The 22,315-nt window shown below is 42.0% G+C and overlaps 1 protein-coding gene across 1 annotated transcript; it reads left to right on the top strand.

The window, feature by feature from the left end:
* The first annotated feature begins 15,488 nt into the window (after window positions 1–15,488).
* On the top strand, window positions 15,489–21,568 carry LOC135558635 (ammonium transporter Rh type C-like). The gene is made up of 11 exons (XM_064992589.1): window positions 15,489–15,802; window positions 16,585–16,777; window positions 17,688–17,838; window positions 18,027–18,174; window positions 18,361–18,527; window positions 18,679–18,816; window positions 19,078–19,214; window positions 19,523–19,647; window positions 19,795–19,868; window positions 20,129–20,214; window positions 20,474–21,568. The coding sequence occupies exons 1-11, from the start codon at window positions 15,493–15,495 to the stop codon at window positions 20,511–20,513; spliced, it is 1,569 nt and encodes a 522-aa protein (XP_064848661.1). The 5' UTR covers window positions 15,489–15,492; the 3' UTR covers window positions 20,514–21,568.
* The last annotated feature ends 747 nt before the right edge of the window (window positions 21,569–22,315 follow it).

Below are 22,315 nucleotides of genomic sequence, written 5' to 3'. Positions count from 1 at the left end.
ATTCATTGTTGTAGTTAAAGGGGAACTACACTCACTGAATTGGCCTTGTTTTTTGGCTTGCTCCTCAAGAAATGCTGGAGGCCATAACAGAAGCCAAATGTGAGTTGGCTTGGGGGTGTGTTTTGATGTGGGTGTTTCTTGTGTGTGTCCTTGCCACACCCATCTGTCAAAACCTTGCCTGCAGCTGGTTACCCCACTCAATCACAACAAACAAACTGCTTGCAGGCTGAGTTCAATAACTACAGGCAGATAGATGTATGAGGAGATGCCGGAGGAAGTGTTGAATAGGTCAATAGCCTACAGAGTAATATGAGATGAATGCAATTGCTGAATTTATGTAGATATTCTACACTAAGTGTTTTGATAACGTTCAAATTTAGTAACAGGTCCACGTACAACAAACAACTGTTTACATAATACCATATAAGCAGTGTTCTGCTAATATAGCAATGTGCAATGTCTTTCTCAGGGATTTTGTCTGGTGGTAATAGGGCTACCTTGGCAAACATGTCAGAGCGGTCATAACTTCCTGTGTGGTGTCCCGTACACAACAGGAATTTCCTGATCCTGATGCAGAATACATACGGGTTCTCCCTCCCCATAATGACTCATACCATTCAATTAAATAATACAAAACGACAATACAAGTTAAAGTTGTCTAGTAAAATGTTAATGCTGAGTGCCAGGTCTCTGTCCATTCAGTGACATCAGTATCAAGCCTGTCTGTCGGTCAGGACTCTATCACATCATCTTGCAAGTCTCCAAGTGCTTGCTCCATAGAGCCTCTTGATATCTGACAAACACACTCACTGACCAGTTTATTAATTACACCCATCTATGTAGTACTGTGTCGGAACCCCATTGCCTCCAGAACAACCTGAATTCTTCAGAGCATTCTACAAGCTGTTGGAAACGTTCCACAGGGATGTTAGTCCATACTAATGCTATGGCATCACACAGTTTCTGCAGATTGGACGGGCGTACGTTCATGCTGCGAACAGCCAGTTCTATATCTTTCCAAAGATGCTCTATTGGGTTGAGGTCTGGGGACTGTGCAGGACACGCAAGTAAACTGAACACGCTGTCATGTTCCAGTGTTGGTGACGGCCCACTGGAGCCGCTTCTTCTTGTCTTTAGCTGATAGGAGTGGAACCCTGAGTGGTCGTCTGCTGCAACAGCCCACTAGTGACAAGGATCGACTAGTTGAGTGTTCCAAGATGCCATTCTGCACACCACTGTTGTACTGTGCAATTATTTGTCCATTTGTGGCCCGCCTGTTAGATTGCACGATTCTTGCCGTTCTCCTTTGACCTTAATTGCCAATCTCCTTCGGCCGCCCACAGGACTGCCGCTGACTGGATGTTTTTTGTTTGTCACACCATTCTCAGTAAACCCTAGGCACTGTTGTATGTGTAAAGCCCAGGAGGGAGGACGTTTCTGAGATACTGGATCTGGCACTCCTGGCACTGACTATCACACCATGCTCGAAGTCCCTTAGGTCACTCGTTTTGCCCATTCTAACATTCAATCGAACAGTAACTGAATGCCTCGATGCCTGTCGGCCTGCTTTATATAGCAAGCCACGGCCCCGTGACTCACTGTCTGTAGGAGCAATCCATTCTTATGAACAAGGTATACTGGCCACGGAGTGTATACTATGTTAAAGTTTGAACAGGTCAAACTCAACCTATCTAATTATGGTCTCCTCATCAACAAACATTGTTGAGCAGGCAAGAGGTGAGGCTGGAGGTAAGGTTTTTTGTCAGCACCCCATTGATGGGCATGGCAGCGTAGATCAGCTCCTGGCCCCTCATCAAAGATACTGGTCGGCCATACACAAACACACACACACAAAGCACTGATTACATTATCAATGGTGGTTATGATTAGCATGGTGGAACCAACCTGACTGCTGTATTCACCTTTCTATTTCACTTCAGATTTAATGGTTTGTGAAGTGAAATACAATGGTAAACACAGTGAGCAGGCTGGTTCCACCAGGTTAAGTTATGAAGGGGAATTGGGGAAAAACTCTAAACTGTTTTGACCTTTGACCAGGTCAAATGTCACCAACCTGTTTCAAGTGTCATTCCTGTTCCATTTATTGGAATGCGCACAGCTAGGGCATGTCTTCATGATGCTGAAGGTCCCCCTGCTGGTCTTCTCTATGTTACATGTTCGGCTTTAAACTGGACATTGCTGCAACAGGCAATCCTCTTAAACAATGTACTTCCTCATCTTATGAGGTGTTGTTGATTGGGAGGGCCCGTGACAGGGTTATTCAATAGATGCACAAGTGGTAAATTGCATTTTGTTATAAAGAAAGGTCAAAGCTTTTTTTGCACTTCACAACCAAAATTACTTCTCCTTGTATCTGCTTGGCTGGGTAATTAACCAACTAGTTTATCAAACCGAATATCTTTTTAGACACATTTTCACATAACGCACATTACCATTGTTGATGAAGCCGCCTGTGTCACCAGGGCAGTAACTTGGGTCAAGCTAAATCTAGGTCGTCACTAGTTACCACAGGCACAAAGTTATAAACGCCGCCTATTTCTACAATTACACTTCTTTGAATGTGATTTTAAACCTAACCCTAACCACACTGCTAACCTTATGCATAACCCTAACCTTAAATTAAGACCAGGAAGTTAACTTTTGTACAGAATGCCTGTAGCACCAGATTGTATTAGATTCAGGCCGGTAATGCCGCTATGGTTTGTTGCTCCAGTCCTAGTTCACTGTATTACTGAGACATGTGTTAGCTACCACCATCGCTGCATCCATTATTTAGTTTTGCCCTAGACAATACAGAACACACTTGTATGAGCTACAAACTAACTTTCAAACTCGACTTGTAGGCCATAACTAGCTAACGTTAACTAGCCTATAGCTAGCTAACCTGCCTCGCTAGCATTATCAAATGATAACCTTACATAACCAGCAGTATCTAGACAATACACAATAAACTTGTATGAGCTATGAACTAACTAGGTTGTATTATAAAAAAACTAGCTAAACACAAGTATATGTACTCCTTCCCTTCATAAATGTACTCAGATCGCTACAGGCTCTGGGGGCTTGAGAGGAAAGCATCTTCCGACAGTATTCCCTGCAATGTTTTCAGCCTTGAAATCCTGGATATCCAAGAACCTTTTGGCCACTTTCATAATGATTTTGTTAGCTTGTCCTGTACAATGAATCACCTGCGCAATAAACACAACAAAATGAACCTTCTTCAGCAATTAATCTTTCAGGATCTCTCAACTGACTGACATCCACAGACTGTTGGGCATCCACTGCCATAGCTTCATCATCTCAACTAGCTGATTAGACCATTTTCACTGTCTCTGCATAGGAGACCGTCTCGACAGCCCTGATCCTTCCTACTTTGACCTCCTTCACCCTAACATGGCACTCAGGAAACTCCGGAACCTGATTCCCATCACAATTGGAATACCTTGCATCCTCAGACTCTTCAACAATAATATTCCATTTGTAAACGCTTGACGTGTGGCCAATTTTTTTAAACATTTATGACATTTAAGCTTTTGTACATAAGCTCGCACCGCACATCTCATATATACCAGCTTTACATAGGTCAGGAGAAATTCTTAATCTTACATCAATAATACAGGAATGCTTTCCTCCCTCTTTCCATTCACAGGGTGGGTTAAGCAACGTGAATCAACTAGTCCTGCCATGATCACAGTGGTGGAAAAAGTATGCAATTGTCATACTTGAGTAAAAGTAAAGATATCTTAATCGAAAATTAAGAGAATAGAAAATAGTAAAAGTGAAAGTCACCCAGTACAAAACTTATTGAGTAGGTATTTGGTTTAAAATCTACTTAAGTATCAAAAATAAATGTATAAATCATTTCAAATTCCTTACATTAAGTAAACCAGATGGCACCATTTTCTTGGATAGCCAGGGGCACACTCTAACACCCAGACATAATTTACAAACAAAGCATTTGTGTTCAGTGAGTCAGTCAGATCATATGCAGTAGGGAATACCAGAAATGTTGTCTTGATAAGTGTGTGAATCGGACCGTTTTCCTGTCCTGCTAAGCATTCAAGTACTTTTGGATGTCAGGGAAAATATATGCAGTAAAAAGTACATTATTCTCTTTAGGAACTTTAGGAAGTGAAGTAAAAGTAAAAGTTGTTAAAAATATAAATAGTAATGTGCAGATACCCCCAAAAAAACAACTTAAGTAGTACTTTAAAGTATTTTTTACTTAAGTACATTAGACCAGGGTATCCCAAACTTGGTCCTGGGCCCCCCTTGGGCACACGTTGTGAGTTTTGCTCAAGCACTAAAAAACTGATACAAACAGCCAATTCATCATCAAGCTTAGATAATTTCAATCAGCTGTGTAGTGCTAGGGCAAAAATTCAAATGTGCACCTAGTGGGTTCCCCAGGACCGAGTTTGGAATACCCTGCTTAATACCACTGCATGTTCTTTGAGCAAATACCATTTCAAAGCTAGTGCAGTTTGTAGTGCAGTTAGGGAGCTAGTACATATAGAACAGATCACATTGCATTGCTAATAAAGATTTTTCAAAGCTAGTACAGCAATTTCAAAAGCAGCTAATACAGTAAAGTGTTGGGAATAGTCGATTTTTAAACATTAGCTGTGAAGACTCGGGGCCTGATTTATAGCTAGTTTTGGTTGGCTTCTGTTCTCTATGAGCCTGTCCACTTTAATACCCTACTGGCTGAGCTTTGAACCACAATGTCTTCAGGGCCTGAATGTCACAGGATGACCAGGGTAGGGGTCAACAAAATAAACCAAAACACTACTGCATAAACATTCCAATTCATAAAAGCGTGCTTCTTCTATGTGCAAAAACTCCAATAATCTCCAAACTTCTCAGAAGCCTATCTCTCCATCCCTCAGCGTTACCTGAGTTTTTTTGGTCCACATATCACGATGCAGGAAACCTTATGACTCCGACAGGGGTTTTGCGTCAGTCTGTGACATCTTAAAAGTGAGTTATCACATGACTAGCCATTGCGAAGTATTTCACGTCAGTGAGGTATGATGAAGTGTATCTCTGGTGTAGATCAGTGCTCTCTGTCAGCAGGCTATCAAGAGTGTCAGGCCCTACTATGAGTGAGTGTGGGTCAGTGTCACGCAGAGATAGCTGTCTGTCTCTCATTCCTCTATGCTATCACCTATCTCATGAATGCATACTATATGCATACTATATGTCTCTAAGCATCAACCAAGGTGCACGAACAAAGGAGCAAACTGGAAATGTGAGAGACTCTGATAATTCTTGGTAAACCTCCCAGCTGTATGGGTTATTAGTGACATCCAGTTATTAATCACCTGGCAAAGGATGTATTCTCTGTTATGTGAGCCAAGGGAGGCTTCACTCCGAGCCAGTATGTCACTCAGACTGCTGCATCACCATGTATCACATAAATCACATTTGATTTGTTTTCACAGTAGAGATGGCATGAGTGATGAGGAGCTTTTGGAGACAAAGGTAAACAATCACTGGGCTTGGGCCTTAATGGAACTTTTACTGATGTTCCTGTTATGTTTTGCTTGGTTTCTATTACTATGGTATAGCAATGCTATAATGCAGAATGGGTGGATTATACATCTTCTTATGCTTTAAATCCCCGACTTAAAGGAAAAACCCACTCCAAAACTATACACTGCAGCCGAGGTGAGTAAAACATTTAAACGTGTTAACCCTCGCAAGGCTGCAGGCCCAGACGGCATCCCCAGCCGCGCCCTCAGAGCATGCACAGACCAGCTGGCTGGTGTGTTTACGGACATATTCAATCAATCCCTATACCAGTCTGCTGTTCCCACATGCTTCAAGAGGGCCACCATTGTTCCTGTTCCCAAGAAAGCTAAGGTAACTGAGCTAAATGACTACCGCCCCGTAGCACTCACTTCCGTCATCATGAAGTGCTTTGAGAGACTAGTCAAGGACCATATCACCTCCACCCTACCTGACACCCTAGACCCACTCCAATTTGCTTACCGCCCAAATAGGTCCACAGGCGATGCAATCTCAACCACACTGCACACTGCCCTAACCCATCTGGACAAGAGGAATACCTATGTGAGAATGCTGTTCATCGACTACAGCTCGGCATTTAACACCATAGTACCCTCCAAGCTCGTCATCAAGCTCGAGACCCTGGGTCTCGACCCCGCCCTGTGCAACTGGGTACTGGACTTCCTGACGGGCCGCCCCCAGGTGGTGAGGGTAGGCAACAACATCTCCACCCCGCTGATCCTCAACACTGTGGCCCCACGAGGGTGCGTTCTGAGCCCTCTCATGTACTCCTTGTTCACCCACGACTGCGCGGCCACGCACGCCTCCAACTCAATCATCAAGTTTGCGGACGACACAACAGTGGTAGGCTTGATTACCAACAACGACGAGACGGCCTACAGGGAGGAGGTGAGGGCCCTCGGAGTGTGGTGTCAGGAAAATAACCTCACACTCAACGTCAACAAAACTAAGGAGAGGTTTGTGGACTTCAGGAAACAGCAGAGGGAACACCCCCCTATCCACATCGATGGAACAGTAGTGGAGAGGGTAGTAAGTTTTAAGTTCCTCGGCAGCCACATCGCAGCCAAACTGAATTGGTCCACTCACACTCGCATCGTGAAGAAGGCGCAGCAGCGCCTCTTCAACCTCAGGAGGCTGAAGAAATTCGGGTTGTCACCAAAAGCACTCACAAACTTCTACAGATGCACAATCGAGAGCATCCTGGCGGGCTGTATCACTGCCTGGTACGGCAACTGCTCCGCCCACAACCGTAAGGCTCTCCAGAGGGTAGTGAGGTCTGCACAACGCATCACCGGGGGCAAACTACCTGCCCTCCAGGACACCTACACCACCAGATGTTACAGGAAGGCCATAAAGATCATCAAGGACAACACCCACCCGAGCCACTGCCTATTCACCCCGCTTTCATCCAGAAGGTGAGGTCAGTACAAGTGCATCAAAGCTGGGACCGAGAGACTGAAAAACAGGTTCTATCTCAAGGCCGACTTGATTACACACAGGTGGATTGTATTTATCATCATTAGTCATTTGGGTCAACATTGGATCATTCAGAGATCCTCACTGAACTTCTGGAGAGAGTTTGCTGCACTGAAAGTAAAGGGGCTGAATAATTTTGCACGCCCAATTTTTCAGTTTTTGATTTGTTAAAAAAGTTTGAAATATCCAATAAATGTCGTTCCACTTCATGATTGTGTCCCACTTGTTGATTCTTCACAAAAAAATACAGTTTTATATCTTTCTGTTTGAAGCCTGAAATGTTGCAAAAGGTCGCAAAGTTCAAGGGGGCCGAATACTTTCGCAAGACACTGTATATACTGTACTCAATACCATCTACTGTATCTGCCTATGCTGCTCTGTACCATCACTCATTCATATATCTTTATGTACATATTCTTTTCCCCTTACACTGTGTATAAGAAATTAGTTTTGGAATTGTTAGTTAGATTACTTGTTGGTTATTACTGCATTGTCAGAACCAGAAGCACAAGCATTTCGCTACACTCGCATTAACATCTGCTAACCATGTGTGTGTGACAAATAAAATTTGATTTGATTTGAGTTATACTGTTGATACAGTCCCGAAATGTTTTGCATGTTAGCAGTCAAGTTTTCAAGATTGGACATTCAAGAAGCAAGGTGTCACTTGCCACATCATTATGATGCCAAACGCATAGTATATTTTCCTTTAAGCCAGCAAGGTGGAAAAAATCTGCCATTCTACCCTTGAGCAAGGCAGTTAACCTCCAACAACAACTGCTTCCCGGATGCCGATGACGTGGTTTAAGGCAGCCCTCCGCACCTCTCTGATTCAGAGGGTTAAATGCAGAAGACACATTTCAGTTGAATGCATTCAGTTAAAACAACTGACTAGGTATCCCCTTTCCCTTCCCTTCACATCTCCGATGTTGTGTCATTCATATTCACTGTCTCTCTCCTTCACAGCTATAGCCTGGTCCCAGATCGGTGCTATCATTCCAACTCCTTGTCACGGAAAACAATGAAAGACATGATAATTCAATAAGTATTTGGTAAGAGAGCAAAAATAGACTGGCTAAGTTTAAGGAGAGAGGTCCCTGTTGCTTTACACTGTACATTTTCTCATATCTTCAGACCTCATGTGGTTTTACACCCGTCAGTGGTGTCAGAGATAGTTAATAGTGTTATTGTATTGCAGCATTGGCAGGCAAACCACATTCACTGTTTTGGGCAGAGAGGGCTAAGAAAGCAAAACTCAGAAATTGCCTGAAGTATCTGTGGTGCGATGTTCTGTGACTCACCTGCCTATTGATTGGCAGCTCTCCATGAGACCTTATGGTACATCACTGGTGGAATGTATCCATGCCGCAATGACAGTTGAGGACACCACACCATGTAATAGAGAGCCTTGTAGGAATGTAGCTTTGAAGATAAGGATCCAAGTGACTCCATAATATCCCTCGGTCGCATTCTTTCACTGATTTGTTTTGTTTGTGAAACGTTTGTGTAACTCACCTTGGCCCAGCTGAATGGTTGGTCTTCTGGAGGTACTAGAGGCTCGTGGCTATGTCTGACGTTCACTCAAACTTTTAATTAAAACAATCACTGAAAAAACCTGAACTGTCTGTAAGGCATTGCCCTGGTTTAGTCTGTCTCTAATGGTTAATCTAATGGTTCATTCTTTGAAGGCTGTTCGGGCTCATAACGATGAGGAGGTGAGACCCAGACATACATTTCTTTTTGAATTGTTGTATTATTCCGAACCATCAGAGAACTCCTTATTAGACAAACTATTAGATATGCAAGGCACTTTTGTCCTCGTACAATTCAGTTGTCTGTAAACAAAATAAATTAGGCCTACTCATCCAACATATTTTGTTGAGGTTATATCCCGTAGTTGAAGCCTCAGTGCCAGTCAGGTTGTGCTATCATGCCAATGCCAATGTTGGCTTGATAATGACAGCAGTGAAGTTGGCATTGGCAAGAGCACAAACAGAGATGGGACCAGGCTACCATAGTCGAACACTGAAGATACCATTGTAAAGAGACACCTCAAACCTAATCTGAAATGCAATAAGCAAAATAAAAAATGTATACCACTCTTATTGTTGCTACTACAGCACAATTGACAATCATTATAGCATTCTTATCATTGCATTTCATGTTGATTACAGTACAACATCAATTTATGTTTTACCTAGCAGTTTTTTATGCTTACAGCACCAATACAATGAGTTTGTCCATAAATTCCCTCTGATTATCAACTGTCAAAAACTCCAGTAGATGTTAAAATAGCAAAAGAAACGCTCCAAGGCCTTGATCATAGTTAAGATAAGAGTCATCAGCGAGACACCAACTAAGACAGCAACCGACATCATGCTGTGTGTGTGTCCATCACGTGTTCTTATCAGACCCCATGGGCGCGCGTCACCTGCATACCTAGAAAACACATGCATTTAGGAGGATGTTCTCTTCTAATACAGGTACACAGGTTCTTGTTGATACAGTGTACTGAGTTCACTAAGGGTTCAATAATACTGTATTTCATCATATATTCAGTAGTTGGCCTATGTGGTTAGCTACTGATGACTTTAGAAGATGTTGAAATTAATTTTCTATGTTTTTTCAATGACTGATCAACGAAAGTAGAGTTTGGTAGGGGCACAATCAAGACAAAATTTAACTCAAAATCATAGCTAAAGTTTGGGCTCTCCTGAAAACCACATCAGGGAGTTTCCAAGGTAAACGAAACAACATTGATCCATATCAAGGTCCAGGTGAGAGCCATTTTCTTTACTGAACGTTTGTTTCAGGATTAGATTACTTGAATTTCTAATTCTCACACTCCTATTCTCTCCCTACCCTGAACAAAACTTTAAGATTACAGATTCCATTTAATTGAAAAGCCATTTCATTCAATATACTTTGTTCAAAATACATATTTAGTAGTAAGATTATGTTACCCCACATTATACTGCCAATTTCCTCTTAGTGCTCTGGCTATGTACATAACCCAGACTGATACAGGGCTGCTGTTCAGTGAAGGCAGCGTGGCACATGGAGTTACCGGATGCCCTTATAGCCTCAGATACACCTCATTACCACTTTGGGCAGATGACTGGACAGATATTGCTCTATGTGTGTCTATTTAAATTGATACAGACATAAACAAAACATTTGGTATGTTATCCTGCAGGCCTGTGTTGTATGTCAGAAATGCCCCTGTTGCCTGCAGTGTTTATTTAAGATCAATCCACACATCACCATCAACACTAGTCAGGCACCAAGTAGCATCACCAGGACAAACAAGCCTCTATGTAGGCTGTAAATAATAATATTTTCTATTGCACTGACCTTATTCTATCAATAATGCACCAACTAAGTTGCAAGCTATGGGTAGAAGATTTGGTACTGCAATTTGCATAGCCTTGGTACTCATCTCAACATTATTAGGCTACATGAATTATGTCTGCTCAAATGGATTAAGGAAGATGTTAAACAAAAAGGATAATTTGTTTGTCCAAACATAAATATTTAAATACATGTTAATTCATAAATAACAGACAGAGGATAGGGCAATATCCCCCCAAAATGCAAATACAGTTCATGGTAACTCAAAGCAGCCAAAGCTGAGGTTGCTGATCCATCAGCTGCTTTCTTAAATAAACACTGCAGGTACAAGGGGAATTTATTGCACACAACACAGTGCTGTGGGATAACATACCAAATGTGTTGTTTATGTCTGGTGTTCAACCATGTCACCCTGCTCTTCTCCCATGTCACCCTGCTCTTCCGCACAGTCCACTGGCTTCCAGTCGAAGCTCGTATCACCATCAAGACCCTGATGTTTGCCTACAGAGCAGCAAGGGGAACTGCCCCTCCTTTCCTCCAGGCTCAAACCCTACGTCCCAACCCAAGCACTCCGTTCAGCCACCCTTGGGCTCTCAGCCCTCCCACTTCTGAGGGCAGCTCCCGCAGCCCAGTCAAAGCTCTTCTCTGTCCTGACACCCCAATGATGGAACAAGCTTCCCACTAAAATTAGGACAACGTTCCCTGCCCCTCTTCCGAAAACTTCTGAAACCCTACCTCTTTGAAGAATATCTTAAATAACTCTCATGTACCATCTAAACCGCTGTAAAATATATTTTTCATCACCAAAAATATTGTATTTTCAGCTGTTTGAAGCTGGTGTATAAATCTGAAAGTAAAAGATGCAAAAACTAAACGTGAGCATGGGAAGCATATACATAGTGCACATGGAATAGATATATCACTTCTTAGACTTGCTTTCAATGAGATTTACAGATCTATAACTCACATTTCTATGTAAATTTGGTCGGGTCACCCAAAAAGTTACATATTGCAGCTTTAATGTTGTATATATCTGTCTTTTGAATACAAAACATGACAACCATGACCTACAGTATTTGTAGTTTCCCTGACCTTCTCTAATGCAGAACATTGTTTGTAATGAATACAGTTATATCATTTCTGCTTTGTAACTCCAGGCCGCAGCCAACGTGTTCTTAGTGCAAGTCTAATTATTCTGTAAATAAATCACTGACACTTCTACTGAAGGTGACATTATGAATGGAATAGTGGTCATACAATATCATACGAATTATAGGAAGTACAGTAGCAGTCAAAAGTTTGGACACACTGACTAATTTCAGGGTTTTTCTTTATGTGTACTATTTTCTATATTGTAAAATAATAGTGGGGACATCAAAACTATGAAATAACACATATGGAATCATGTAGTAACAAAAAGTGTTAAACAAATCAAAATATATTTTATATTTGAGATTCTTCAAAGTAGCCACCCTTTGCCTTGATGACAGCTTTGCACACTCTTGGCTTTCTCTTGACCATCTCCACCTGGAATGCTTTTCCAGCAGTCTTGAAGGAGTTCCCATATATGCTGAGCACATGTTGGCTGCTTTTCCTTCACTCTACGGTCCAACTCATCCCAAACCATCTCAATTGGGTTGAGGTCGAATGATTGTGGAGGCCGGGTCAACTGATGCAGCACTCCATCACTCTCTTTCTTGGTCAAATAGCCGTTACACAGCCAGGAGGCGTGTTGGGTCAATGTCCTATTGAAAAACAAACAATAGTTCCACTGAGCACAAAACTGATGGGATGGTGTATCGCTGCAGAATGCTGTGGTAGCCATGCTGGTTAAGTGTGCCTTGAATTCTAAATAAATCATCAACAGTGTCACCAGAAAAGCACCCCCACACCCTCACAACTCCTCCTCCATGCATCGCGGTGGGAAACACACATGCGGAGATCATCCGCTCACCTACTCTGCATCTCACAAAGACATGGCGGTTGGAACTAACAAATTCGGACTCATCAGACCAAAAGAAAGATTTCCACCGGTCAAATGTCCATTGCTCGTGTTTCTTAGTCCAAGCAAGTCTCTTCTTCTTATTGGTGTCCTTTGCAGCAATTTGACCATAAAGGCCTGATTCACACAGTCTCCTCTGAACAGTTGATGTTGAGATGTGTCTGTTACTTGAACTCTGTGAAGCATTTTTTTGGGCTGCAATTTCTGAGGCTGGTAACTGTATACACCAGAAGTTAATGGGTATCTGTAGGACGACTGTACAGTGTAAGTCGGAAGTTTACATACACTTAGGTTGGAGTCACTAAAACTCGTTTTTCAACCACTCCACAAATTTCTTGTTAACAAACTATAGTTTTGGCAAGTCGGTGAGGACATCTACTTTGTGCATGACACAAGTAATTTTTCCAACAATTGTTTTCATGACAGATTATTTCACATATAATTCACTGCATCACAATTCCAGTGGGTCAGAAGTTTACATACACTATGCCTTTAAACAGATTCTGGAAAATTCCAGAAAATTATGTCATGGCTTTAGAAGCTTCTGATAGGCTAATTGACATAATTTCAGTCAATTGGAGGTGTACCTGTGGATGTATTTCAAGGCCTACCTTCAAACTCAGGGCCTCTTTGCTTGACATCATGGGAAAATCAAAAGAAATCAGTCAAGACCTCAGAAAAAATTGCAGACCTCCACAAGTCTGGTTCATCCTTGGGAGCAATTTCCAAATGCCTGAAGGTACCACGTTCATCTGTGCAAACGATAGTACACAAGTATAAACACCATGGGACCACACAGCTGTCATACCACTCAGGAAGGAGATGTATTCTGTCTCCTAGAGATGAACTTACTTTGGTGCAAAAAGTGCAAATCAATCCCAGAACAACAGCAAAGGACCTTGTGAAGATGCTGGAGGAAACAGGTACAAAAGTATCTATATAGACAGTAAAACGAGTCCTATGTCAACATAACCTGAAAGACCGCTCAGCAAGGAAGTAGCACCTGCTCCAAAACAGCCATAAATAAGCCAGACTCCGGTTTGCAACTGCACATGGGGACAGAAATCGTACTTTTGGAGAAATGTCCTCTGGTCTGATGAAACAAAAATAGAAATGTTTGGCCATAATGACCATTGTTATGTTTGGTGGAAAAAGGGGGAGGCTTGCAAGCCGAAGAACACCATCCCAACCGTGAAGACAAGTTGGGTGACAGGCAGACATACACCATTGATCAAACATGAGTAAACACAGTCACAAAGCCCAATTATCTTATGTTAACAATCACTCAAGCACCTTGAAAGAAATGCTAAGTAACATGACCTGGCAAGAGATGAACGACGACTGCACCATTAGATATTTAAAGCCATCTGTCACCTCAAACACTGAAGGAGGGATTGGTGCACTTCACAAAATAGATGGCATCATGAGGCAAGAAAATGATGTGGATGTATTGAAGCAAAATCTCAAGACATCAGTCAGGAAGTTAAAACTTGGTCGCAAATGGGTCTTCCAAATTGACAATGACACCAAACACACTTCCAAAGTTGTGGCAAAATAGCTTAAGGACAACAAAGTCAAGAGAAATGGGCTAAAATCCACCCAACTTATTGTTGGAAGCTTGTGGAAGTCTCCTGAAACATTTGACCTAAGTTAAACAATTTAAAGGCAATGCTACCAAATACTAATTGAGTGTATGTAAACTTCTGACCCACTGGGAATGTGATGAAAGAAATAAAAGCTTAAATAAATAATTCTCTCTACTATTATTTTGACATTTCACATTCTTAAAATAAAGTGGTGATCACCACTTTATTTTAAGAATGTGAAATATCAAAATAATAGTAGAGAGAATTAATAATACCTGACCTAAGACAGGGGATGTTTACTAGGATTAAATGTCAGGAATTGTGAAAAACTGAGTTTCAATGTATTTGGCTAAGGTGTATGTAAACCTCTGACTTCAACTGTATATGGTTGGGTCAGGAGGAGCCAGGGGGCTTTGGGAGGTGCTGAGTAGAGGAGAGTCAATCACATGATTGTGTTCACTGATAATGGTGGACAGCTGTGGAGTGAGGAAGGGGGTTGAGGTCAGGTCAGGTGAGGTGACATTAAGGGAGAAGGAACAGTTTATTGCCCGCATCACTTGACGTCCTGCCTAGTAATAAAGATGTAATATTTAGAGGGAAGGAGGAGACTCCTCCCAAATTGGGGTATATATACTACAACTGGTGGAAATATATTTTTGTCTTAGGCAGCTGTATGACCCAATGGGTGAATAAACTTGGTTTAAGCTTTACTAATCGTCCTTAAGTTTTACTCTGTTTATTTAGAACCTAACACAATAATACGGACTTATATTTCCAAATAGGGCTATCTTCTGTATACCACCCTTACCTTGTAACAACACAACTGATTGGCTCAAACACATTAAGATGGAAAGAAATTCCACAAATTACATTTTAACAAGGCACACCTGTTAATTGAAATGCATTCCAGTAGAGTGTGCAGAGCTGTCGTCAAAGCAAAGGATGGCTACTTTGAAGAATCTCAAAAAATATATATATTTTGATTTGTTTAACACTTTTTTGGCTTCTAGATAATTCCATGTGTATTTTCATAGTTTTGATGTCTTTGCTATTATACTACAATGCAGAAAATAGTAAAAATAAAGAAAAACCCTAGAATGAGTATCTGTGTCCAAACTTTTGACTGGTACTGTGTATCATCATACATCTTACCCAGTTGTACAGTACAATAGCATACAAAGTGGATGACTTAACTTATCAAACATCTTGGAGGATGTTTAGTATTATACTTCTTTCTCTGTGACCAGGTTGCTTGTTGCCCAGTAACAACAAAGGAGATCTCCTCTAACAACAAAAAATGGCAACCAAATTTATTTTTTTCGTATTTTCCTCTAACCCCTCCAAGGAAACATGTTGTTCTTGACAAACAATCAAATGCACGGGACTCTCTGCTGCCTCATGTCAGATGTCATCTATCAAGGTGCCAGAGGGCAGGAAGGGGAGGGAGAGTTTGGCGCTGGGTAGGGCAACAGCTGGCTCACACTGAGGACACACCTCTGTTTTGTTATATATATACCTGTGCTGATGCAGCCTGTAGTTTCAGGGTCACAGCCACACTCAGGGCAGGTCAAAGAGCATCACTGTCTCAGTGTTTACTCAGTCACCACCATGGGGAATTGCAGCCAGGGATGCAAAGACTATTTCTCTCGGCAAAAGAACACCAACATCCGTCTTACACTGCCGGTAGTCTGCTTCGTCTGGCAGATTGCCATGATCATCCTCTTCGGAGTCTTCATCCGCTACAACGAGGAGTCGGACACACACTGGGTAGAGACCAAGGCCCATGCCAACATCACCAGCGACATAGAGAATGACTTCTACTTCAGATACCCCAGTAAGTACATTCATAATCACCGGTCTGCCTGGTGCATCCTTTAGGTTGACAATATACAGTAAATGTATGATTCATGGTTTCATCTTCATTGAAATGATAAAGACTCTGGTTATTAATAAGACGCATGCTTGCTGTTTGATCAGATGACAACCTTTGATCTCTGGGATGTTTGATTTTCCCTGTGAAATCCTCTGGACAACGATCTCAGTCTCAGTTATTTTGAAAGCATCTATTCATTAATGGACTAATGCAGTAACAGTCCAAATTTGCTTCCTTAACTTGGGTTAAAACTACGTAAAGTCTTTACCACATGTTGGTCAGGGCTTATTTCCAATTTGTCTGATTCTAGCTTTTGGTTCATAACAGCTTCTGATGGGCATCTTTGCTGATAGCCAGGCTGAATGAGTGACAAGTTAAGTTTACTCGTGATGCTATGTGGCATCTGTTTCCTCTTATAATATGATGTGTTTTGATTTGTCAGGGATTATATCCTACCTGTAGCTCTGGCGTGTAAACTGACAGGGTGTGTATCCTAAACCTGCTAATCTGATGATGACATTTCCAGTTGAACATGTCAAGTTAACAGCTTTAAAACTTTGACCAAATGGTACAGAACACCAGGACTGATTTTTATTTTTAAAAACTATGCAACTACTGAGAGCCCCTTGCATTGGATGCAATAACAAGTTTCATTGACTATTAGGATTTATTTTACACTTTTAATAATTCTCTCGCTCTCCCTCTCTCTTTATCTCACTCTTTCTCCTTCTAACTCTCTCCAGGCTTCCAGGATGTCCATGTGATGATTTTTGTGGGTTTTGGGTTCCTCATGACTTTCTTGAAGAGGTACAGCTTCGGTGCGGTCGGCTTCAACTTCCTCATTGCCTCCTTCGGCCTACAGTGGGCTCTGCTTATGCAAGGCTGGTTCCACTCTCTAGACCCCCAGACAGGAAAGATCTTCATCGGTGTTGAAAGGTATGCAACTGCACTGATGTGCATCTATGAGGCTGCAATTTGTTCAGTAATTAGAGTGAGAACTGATGAGGTATGCCCACACATAGGAGAGGGGAGGAGGCTTAGTCAGTGAGTTGCTACTCATACTGAGACAATGGCAGAATGGTTGTAGGAGCTATAGACTGTACCATAGACTCTCTTAGGGTTAAGCAAGCTGTCACCATGGGTTAAGCGGTGATGGGTTAAAACAGGCACGGGCAACTGGCGGTCCGCGGGCATCATATTATTATTTCAACTTGGGGGGACTCAGTCGGGATCTCAACTTACTATTGAGAGTTAGAATAATAGAATAAACTAAGTGCAATTTCAAAATGTGGTTGTGCATCAGCAGTCACTCAATTAGCCCATGTCAGCTACATTTTTTAGATTGGTGAGTTAGTCTAGCGGCCAGCTATCTAGCATGATCGTAATACCTACTGGTGTGGGGCCCATCGATGCAAATATTTGCCTCCACCCCATGCCAAAATGTGCTGTATTGCAGGAAATTGACTTTAAACTGTAAATGTTTTCTCTTCGCTGTCATGAAGGGGGTCACCCCCATCAAAGTTGCCCATCCCTGGGTTCAACTGATGGATGGGTTCTTGTTCTGAGAATCTCAATAACAAGAGGCGGGGAGGTTGTAACCATTTAGGTTGACTTCATCACAAATATCATTATCCTTGAGACTTCTCTCCCGTGCTATTCATCTTGAAGGGTAGACTATCATTCCTCTCTTAGCTGAGAGAAAGACCTGAAGGAGGATTACCTGAAGGAGGATTACTTACTGATCTAGTCATTCAGGTTTTACTACTGTATACATGACTGACTCTCTCACATGACTCTCCAGTAATAATCTGTCTCCACCCCACCCACCTGTGTCTTCTATCTGCAGTCTGATCAATGCTGACTTCTGTGTGGCGGGCTGTCTCATAGCCTACGGGGCAGTGCTGGGCAAAGTCAGCCCGGTCCAGCTGTTGGTTATGACCCTGTTTGGTGTCACTCTGTTCGCTGTGGAAGAGTACATCATTCTGAACTTACTTCATGTGAGTCCCATCAAGCACTCTCTGGGCGTACAGCTATTCAATTAAACACACTGTATTAGCCATGGTTGGATTCATTGAATTCACCCTATAACCCTGATATAGTAACGTATTTATGTAACCTCAATGGCCTGCAGCCACGTAGTCACATGGTTTGGTACACCTGGTAACAACTGTTTCTATCCCCACAGGCTAGGGATGCCGGTGGCTCCATGGTTATTCACACCTTTGGAGGTTATTATGGTCTGGCCATCTCCCGGGTCCTTTACCGACCTAATTTACACCAGAGCAAGCGTATGCAGGGCTCTGTGTACCACTCCGATACCTTCGCCATGATTGGTGAGCTAGTTGTTCATTGCATAAACATGTGAATGGTTCTGATTGGCTCTGTGTGGGTTTCACTCCCTCTGGTGATGGTGACCTATCTTGAGTTTGTAGAAGTTTTCTGCCATGACACTGTTCCTGTTCTGAAGTGTGTGTGATGATCGTTGTGTTATAACTGTGTTGTCCCTTCTCTCTCCTCAGGCACACTGTTCCTGTGGATGTTCTGGCCCAGTTTCAACTCGGCCATTACTGACCATGGAGACGGTCAGCACAGGGCAGTCATCAACACCTACCTGTGCCTGGCCTCCACTGTCCTCACCACAGTGGCCATCTCCAGCCTCTCCCAGAAGACTGGCAAGCTCGACATGGTAAGAATCATCACTATGTGTATGTGTGTTTGAATGTGTGACATTCTCTGTAACACTAACTGATGACCTCTCAGTCTGCATAATCCTCTGCGCTCATCTTGTTGGCTGACAACTTTGAGTGTCATGACTGGTGCTCTCTCTTGCTTAACAGGTGCATATCCAGAATTCCACCCTGGCGGGGGGTGTTGCCTTGGGGACAGCGGCTGAGTTTATGATCTCTCCCTACGGCGCTCTGATCGTGGGCTTCTTCTGCGGCATCATCTCTACCATGGGCTACATCTTCATTTCTGTGAGTCTCAACCCTGGCCACTCACAGCTTGAAGCTACAATGTCTTGTTTTGTAGGCATAGTAGGTTCTGTCCAAAGAAAGGCATGCCATCTCTTACAGCTCTTATTTACTTCTTATGAATGATGTTGGGCCACACTCAAAACAGAAGGTATAGCACTCTAAATGGTTGCCTAATCTTTGGGAGATTCCTTTACCATAAACGGTAACACACTATTTGGGGCTGTTTACGGGTGTGTTAAACTTTTCCCTGTCTCCTCCCAGCCCTTCTTGGAGAAGACACTGAAGATTCAGGACACGTGTGGAATACACAACCTGCATGCCATGCCTGGGGTGATTGGCGGGATAGTTGGAGCCATCACTGCTGCAGCTGCCAGCGAGTCAGTCTACGGAAAGCAGGGGTGAGTCAGGAGACCCGAGGGCCACACAGCCAAACCACATGAACCTGAACATGTATCCTTGTTACCAGACAATCAGAACACATATTCCCACACAACCTCTCATCAACCAATCATATCACACAGTTACTGTATGTCACAGGACAGATCTTAAACGATTAATGTAATTTTACACCAAACAATTTATGTCAATTACAGTTTAGGCTGTAGTCTAACAGTTAGTTGGAAATATACAGAGTCATTAGAAGACTCAACAATAAGCCTAAATATGGCACACAATCTGACTCTGTACATTGTTATTTTCTGTCCAGGTTGATCAACACGTTTGACTTCACTGGAGACTTTAAGGACAGAACTGTGTTAACTCAGGGTGGATACCAGGCCGCTGGCATGTGTGTGTCCATCGTCTTCGGGGTTGTGGGCGGAGCTATAGTCGGTGAGTTTGGCCATGACAGCCTAGCATCAGAGATAGAGAGGAGCCATGGGCATATAAAGGGTGACCTAGAGGTGACATGGGTGTTATAAGGGGTGACGTACTTGAAGGAAATGGACTGAAATGAAACGCTATCTCCTCTGTTCACAGGTTCCATCCTGAAGTTACCCATTTGGGGTGATCCTGCTGATGAGAACTGCTTCGATGATGAGGTGTACTGGGAGGTAAGGGAACCAGCCACTCATCACCTGCTGTCCACAATATAGACACTAGGTGGTGCCATTGTCTTTGATTTAGTCTCACGTGACGACCTACAGACCTCCTTTGAGATCTACATTGAATTTTTATGACTAAATGGAGAAAAAAAGGAGAAATAAAGATCAACTATAGTAGTCGATAAAACTATTGCATTACACTGACCACACTGAAGACATTTCACACAAGTAGGACAATAAAACCTAAATCACCTATGATTTCTTCACAGCTCCCTGATGATGAGGAGGAGCATCAGGAGAGCATCCCTCCCATTCTGGAGTACAACAACCACATGATCCACAAGCAGCAAGACCTGTAAGTCCATTCAGCATGCTCTGTTTGACCATATCACACAAATCGTTAGTGATTTGTTGAAGTTATAATCAAGGATTAGTTTTAAATACAGTACTTGTTTATAGATAATCCAATCTTTTCTCAAACCATTATGTTCTCTGTTTATTGTAAAAAAAAGTACCTTTATTTAATGACTAATCATTCCACAAGAGAGAGCAGTGTAGGGAAACATGTCTGTTTTTCTTTCTAAGTCTGTGATGTTTTGCTCTTATCCTAATAGATCTGAGTCCAACTTCTCTGTGGAACACTGTGAAAGCTAAATACAGAGGTGTGAGGACACCACTACCCAAAGACGTGCTGCTGGACCACGGAATTACCACGGAAATCCAACAGACAACAGCACTCCTCTTAAATGAAGGCACCTATACAAGGAACATTAAAACATGCTTTCTTGCAGCTTATGTTAAGGTCATTACCTACATTTGAAGCCATTAGATACTGTAGTGCTTTCAGCCCTCCACCCACACCATTAGATCACATATACTTCCGAGATGGTTATGCACTGGCACGGAACACTGTGTCCTGAATTCTGGTGAAATGCTGATCTATTGAAAGGACCTCTAAGATCTGCACTTAATCCACATTATGTATGTGCAACTATAACCTACTACACAAAATGGCCAATAGAGCTTTTCCTGAGTATTGGTATACTGTGTAATATGTTTTATATATATGTATATATATATAATCACACACTGTGAAATCTTTGACCACAACCACTGAATTGAATGAGGTTGAGGAAAGGATTTTTTAATGAAATCACTTTGACCAATCCTCATTCTGTGGCCTTGTATGTTGTACATTTCCTTCCCATTTTCTTTTCAGATCATGTTTTATTTTAATACAGCTGGTGCATATGTGAAGAGGACAGTAGTTTACTTTTAGTTAAAAGTTAATATTTTGTCTATTGTGCTCTGAAAAACCCCAAAATGATTTGCTCTATTTTCACAAAGCAGGAGTACCCTTTGAGTCCCCAATGTGATCATTTTCTTTGGTTAAATACTTTAAATGTACTTCTACAACTCATCACTGACTCTTTGTTTGGGATAATGATTGAAACTTTACTTGAAAGTTTTTGGTAACATAATGCGTTTAAACAGCTTTGAAAGCTACGTTTGTGCAAACACATTTTCATCACTATCTCTATTGAATGTATCCCCTGCCTTCTGAGATGCCTTCCACCTGTTAATGATGTTTTTACTGTGCTGTCTGAGTGACAAATGTTATTTAGATGTTGTATGTCAATCTCATTCCATACTCAAAATCATGTTTATTTAAATGTTGCTACTCATGTAACTTAACAAATAAAATGTGATGTTAGATATACTGTGTTTGCCTCTTCTCCTTGATAGCTCCACAGTCATGTAAGATGGATGTCAGTATGTGTATATCTGATGTCATGCTCAGTGTGAATGAGAAGATACTGTACATACGATGAACATACAGACCAGCATGATCAACATGAACTGTAACAGTTGGGGCCTTTTGAATGTCCACCACTGAGGTAATGAAGGGCTAAAATCAATGACCTGCTATCCTTTAGAAGGCAACTGCAGTCAGCCATTTTGGAGAGGGGAAACACTTTTCACTGCACACAAACTTACTTTTTCGCAGCAGGTTAGGTAAATTAGCGTAGCACGTTCGGAGACTGAGGTTAAGAAAAAGGATTTGGGTCAGAGTTAGCAAAAACGAACCTGCTACGAAAATCTCTTTCTATGGAAGTGCTGTGAAAAGTGTCCCACTTTTTGAGAGACTACTACTATGGGGCCTACACCATGTGACCATGTCTGTTTGAGGATGATGAATTGTTTGAAAGTCATGGTAAGTCTATTTCAAATCAGTAATATCATTGAAATTGTTTTGAATATATGAAATCTGTAAATATTGACTGTAGGTGTAACACGATTCTTTGGGACAGACTACAGCTAAGGAGAGTTTGAAAGTTGTATGTAAGTTGCCTCTGAAACTGATCTCATGTTTGTATATTTGCAGGTTTAAATGTGACTAACTGGCATTTTCATGTGTCTTCTAGAGGCTTAATACAGCAGCTGTATTTGAACTT

The sequence above is a fragment of the Oncorhynchus masou genome, chromosome 2 (assembly GCF_036934945.1).
Source record: "Oncorhynchus masou masou isolate Uvic2021 chromosome 2, UVic_Omas_1.1, whole genome shotgun sequence".
NCBI classification, from domain to species: Eukaryota; Metazoa; Chordata; class Actinopteri; order Salmoniformes; family Salmonidae; genus Oncorhynchus; species Oncorhynchus masou.
Note: the sequence above shows the minus strand (reverse complement) of the source record. Positions and strands in the feature narration are given on the sequence as shown.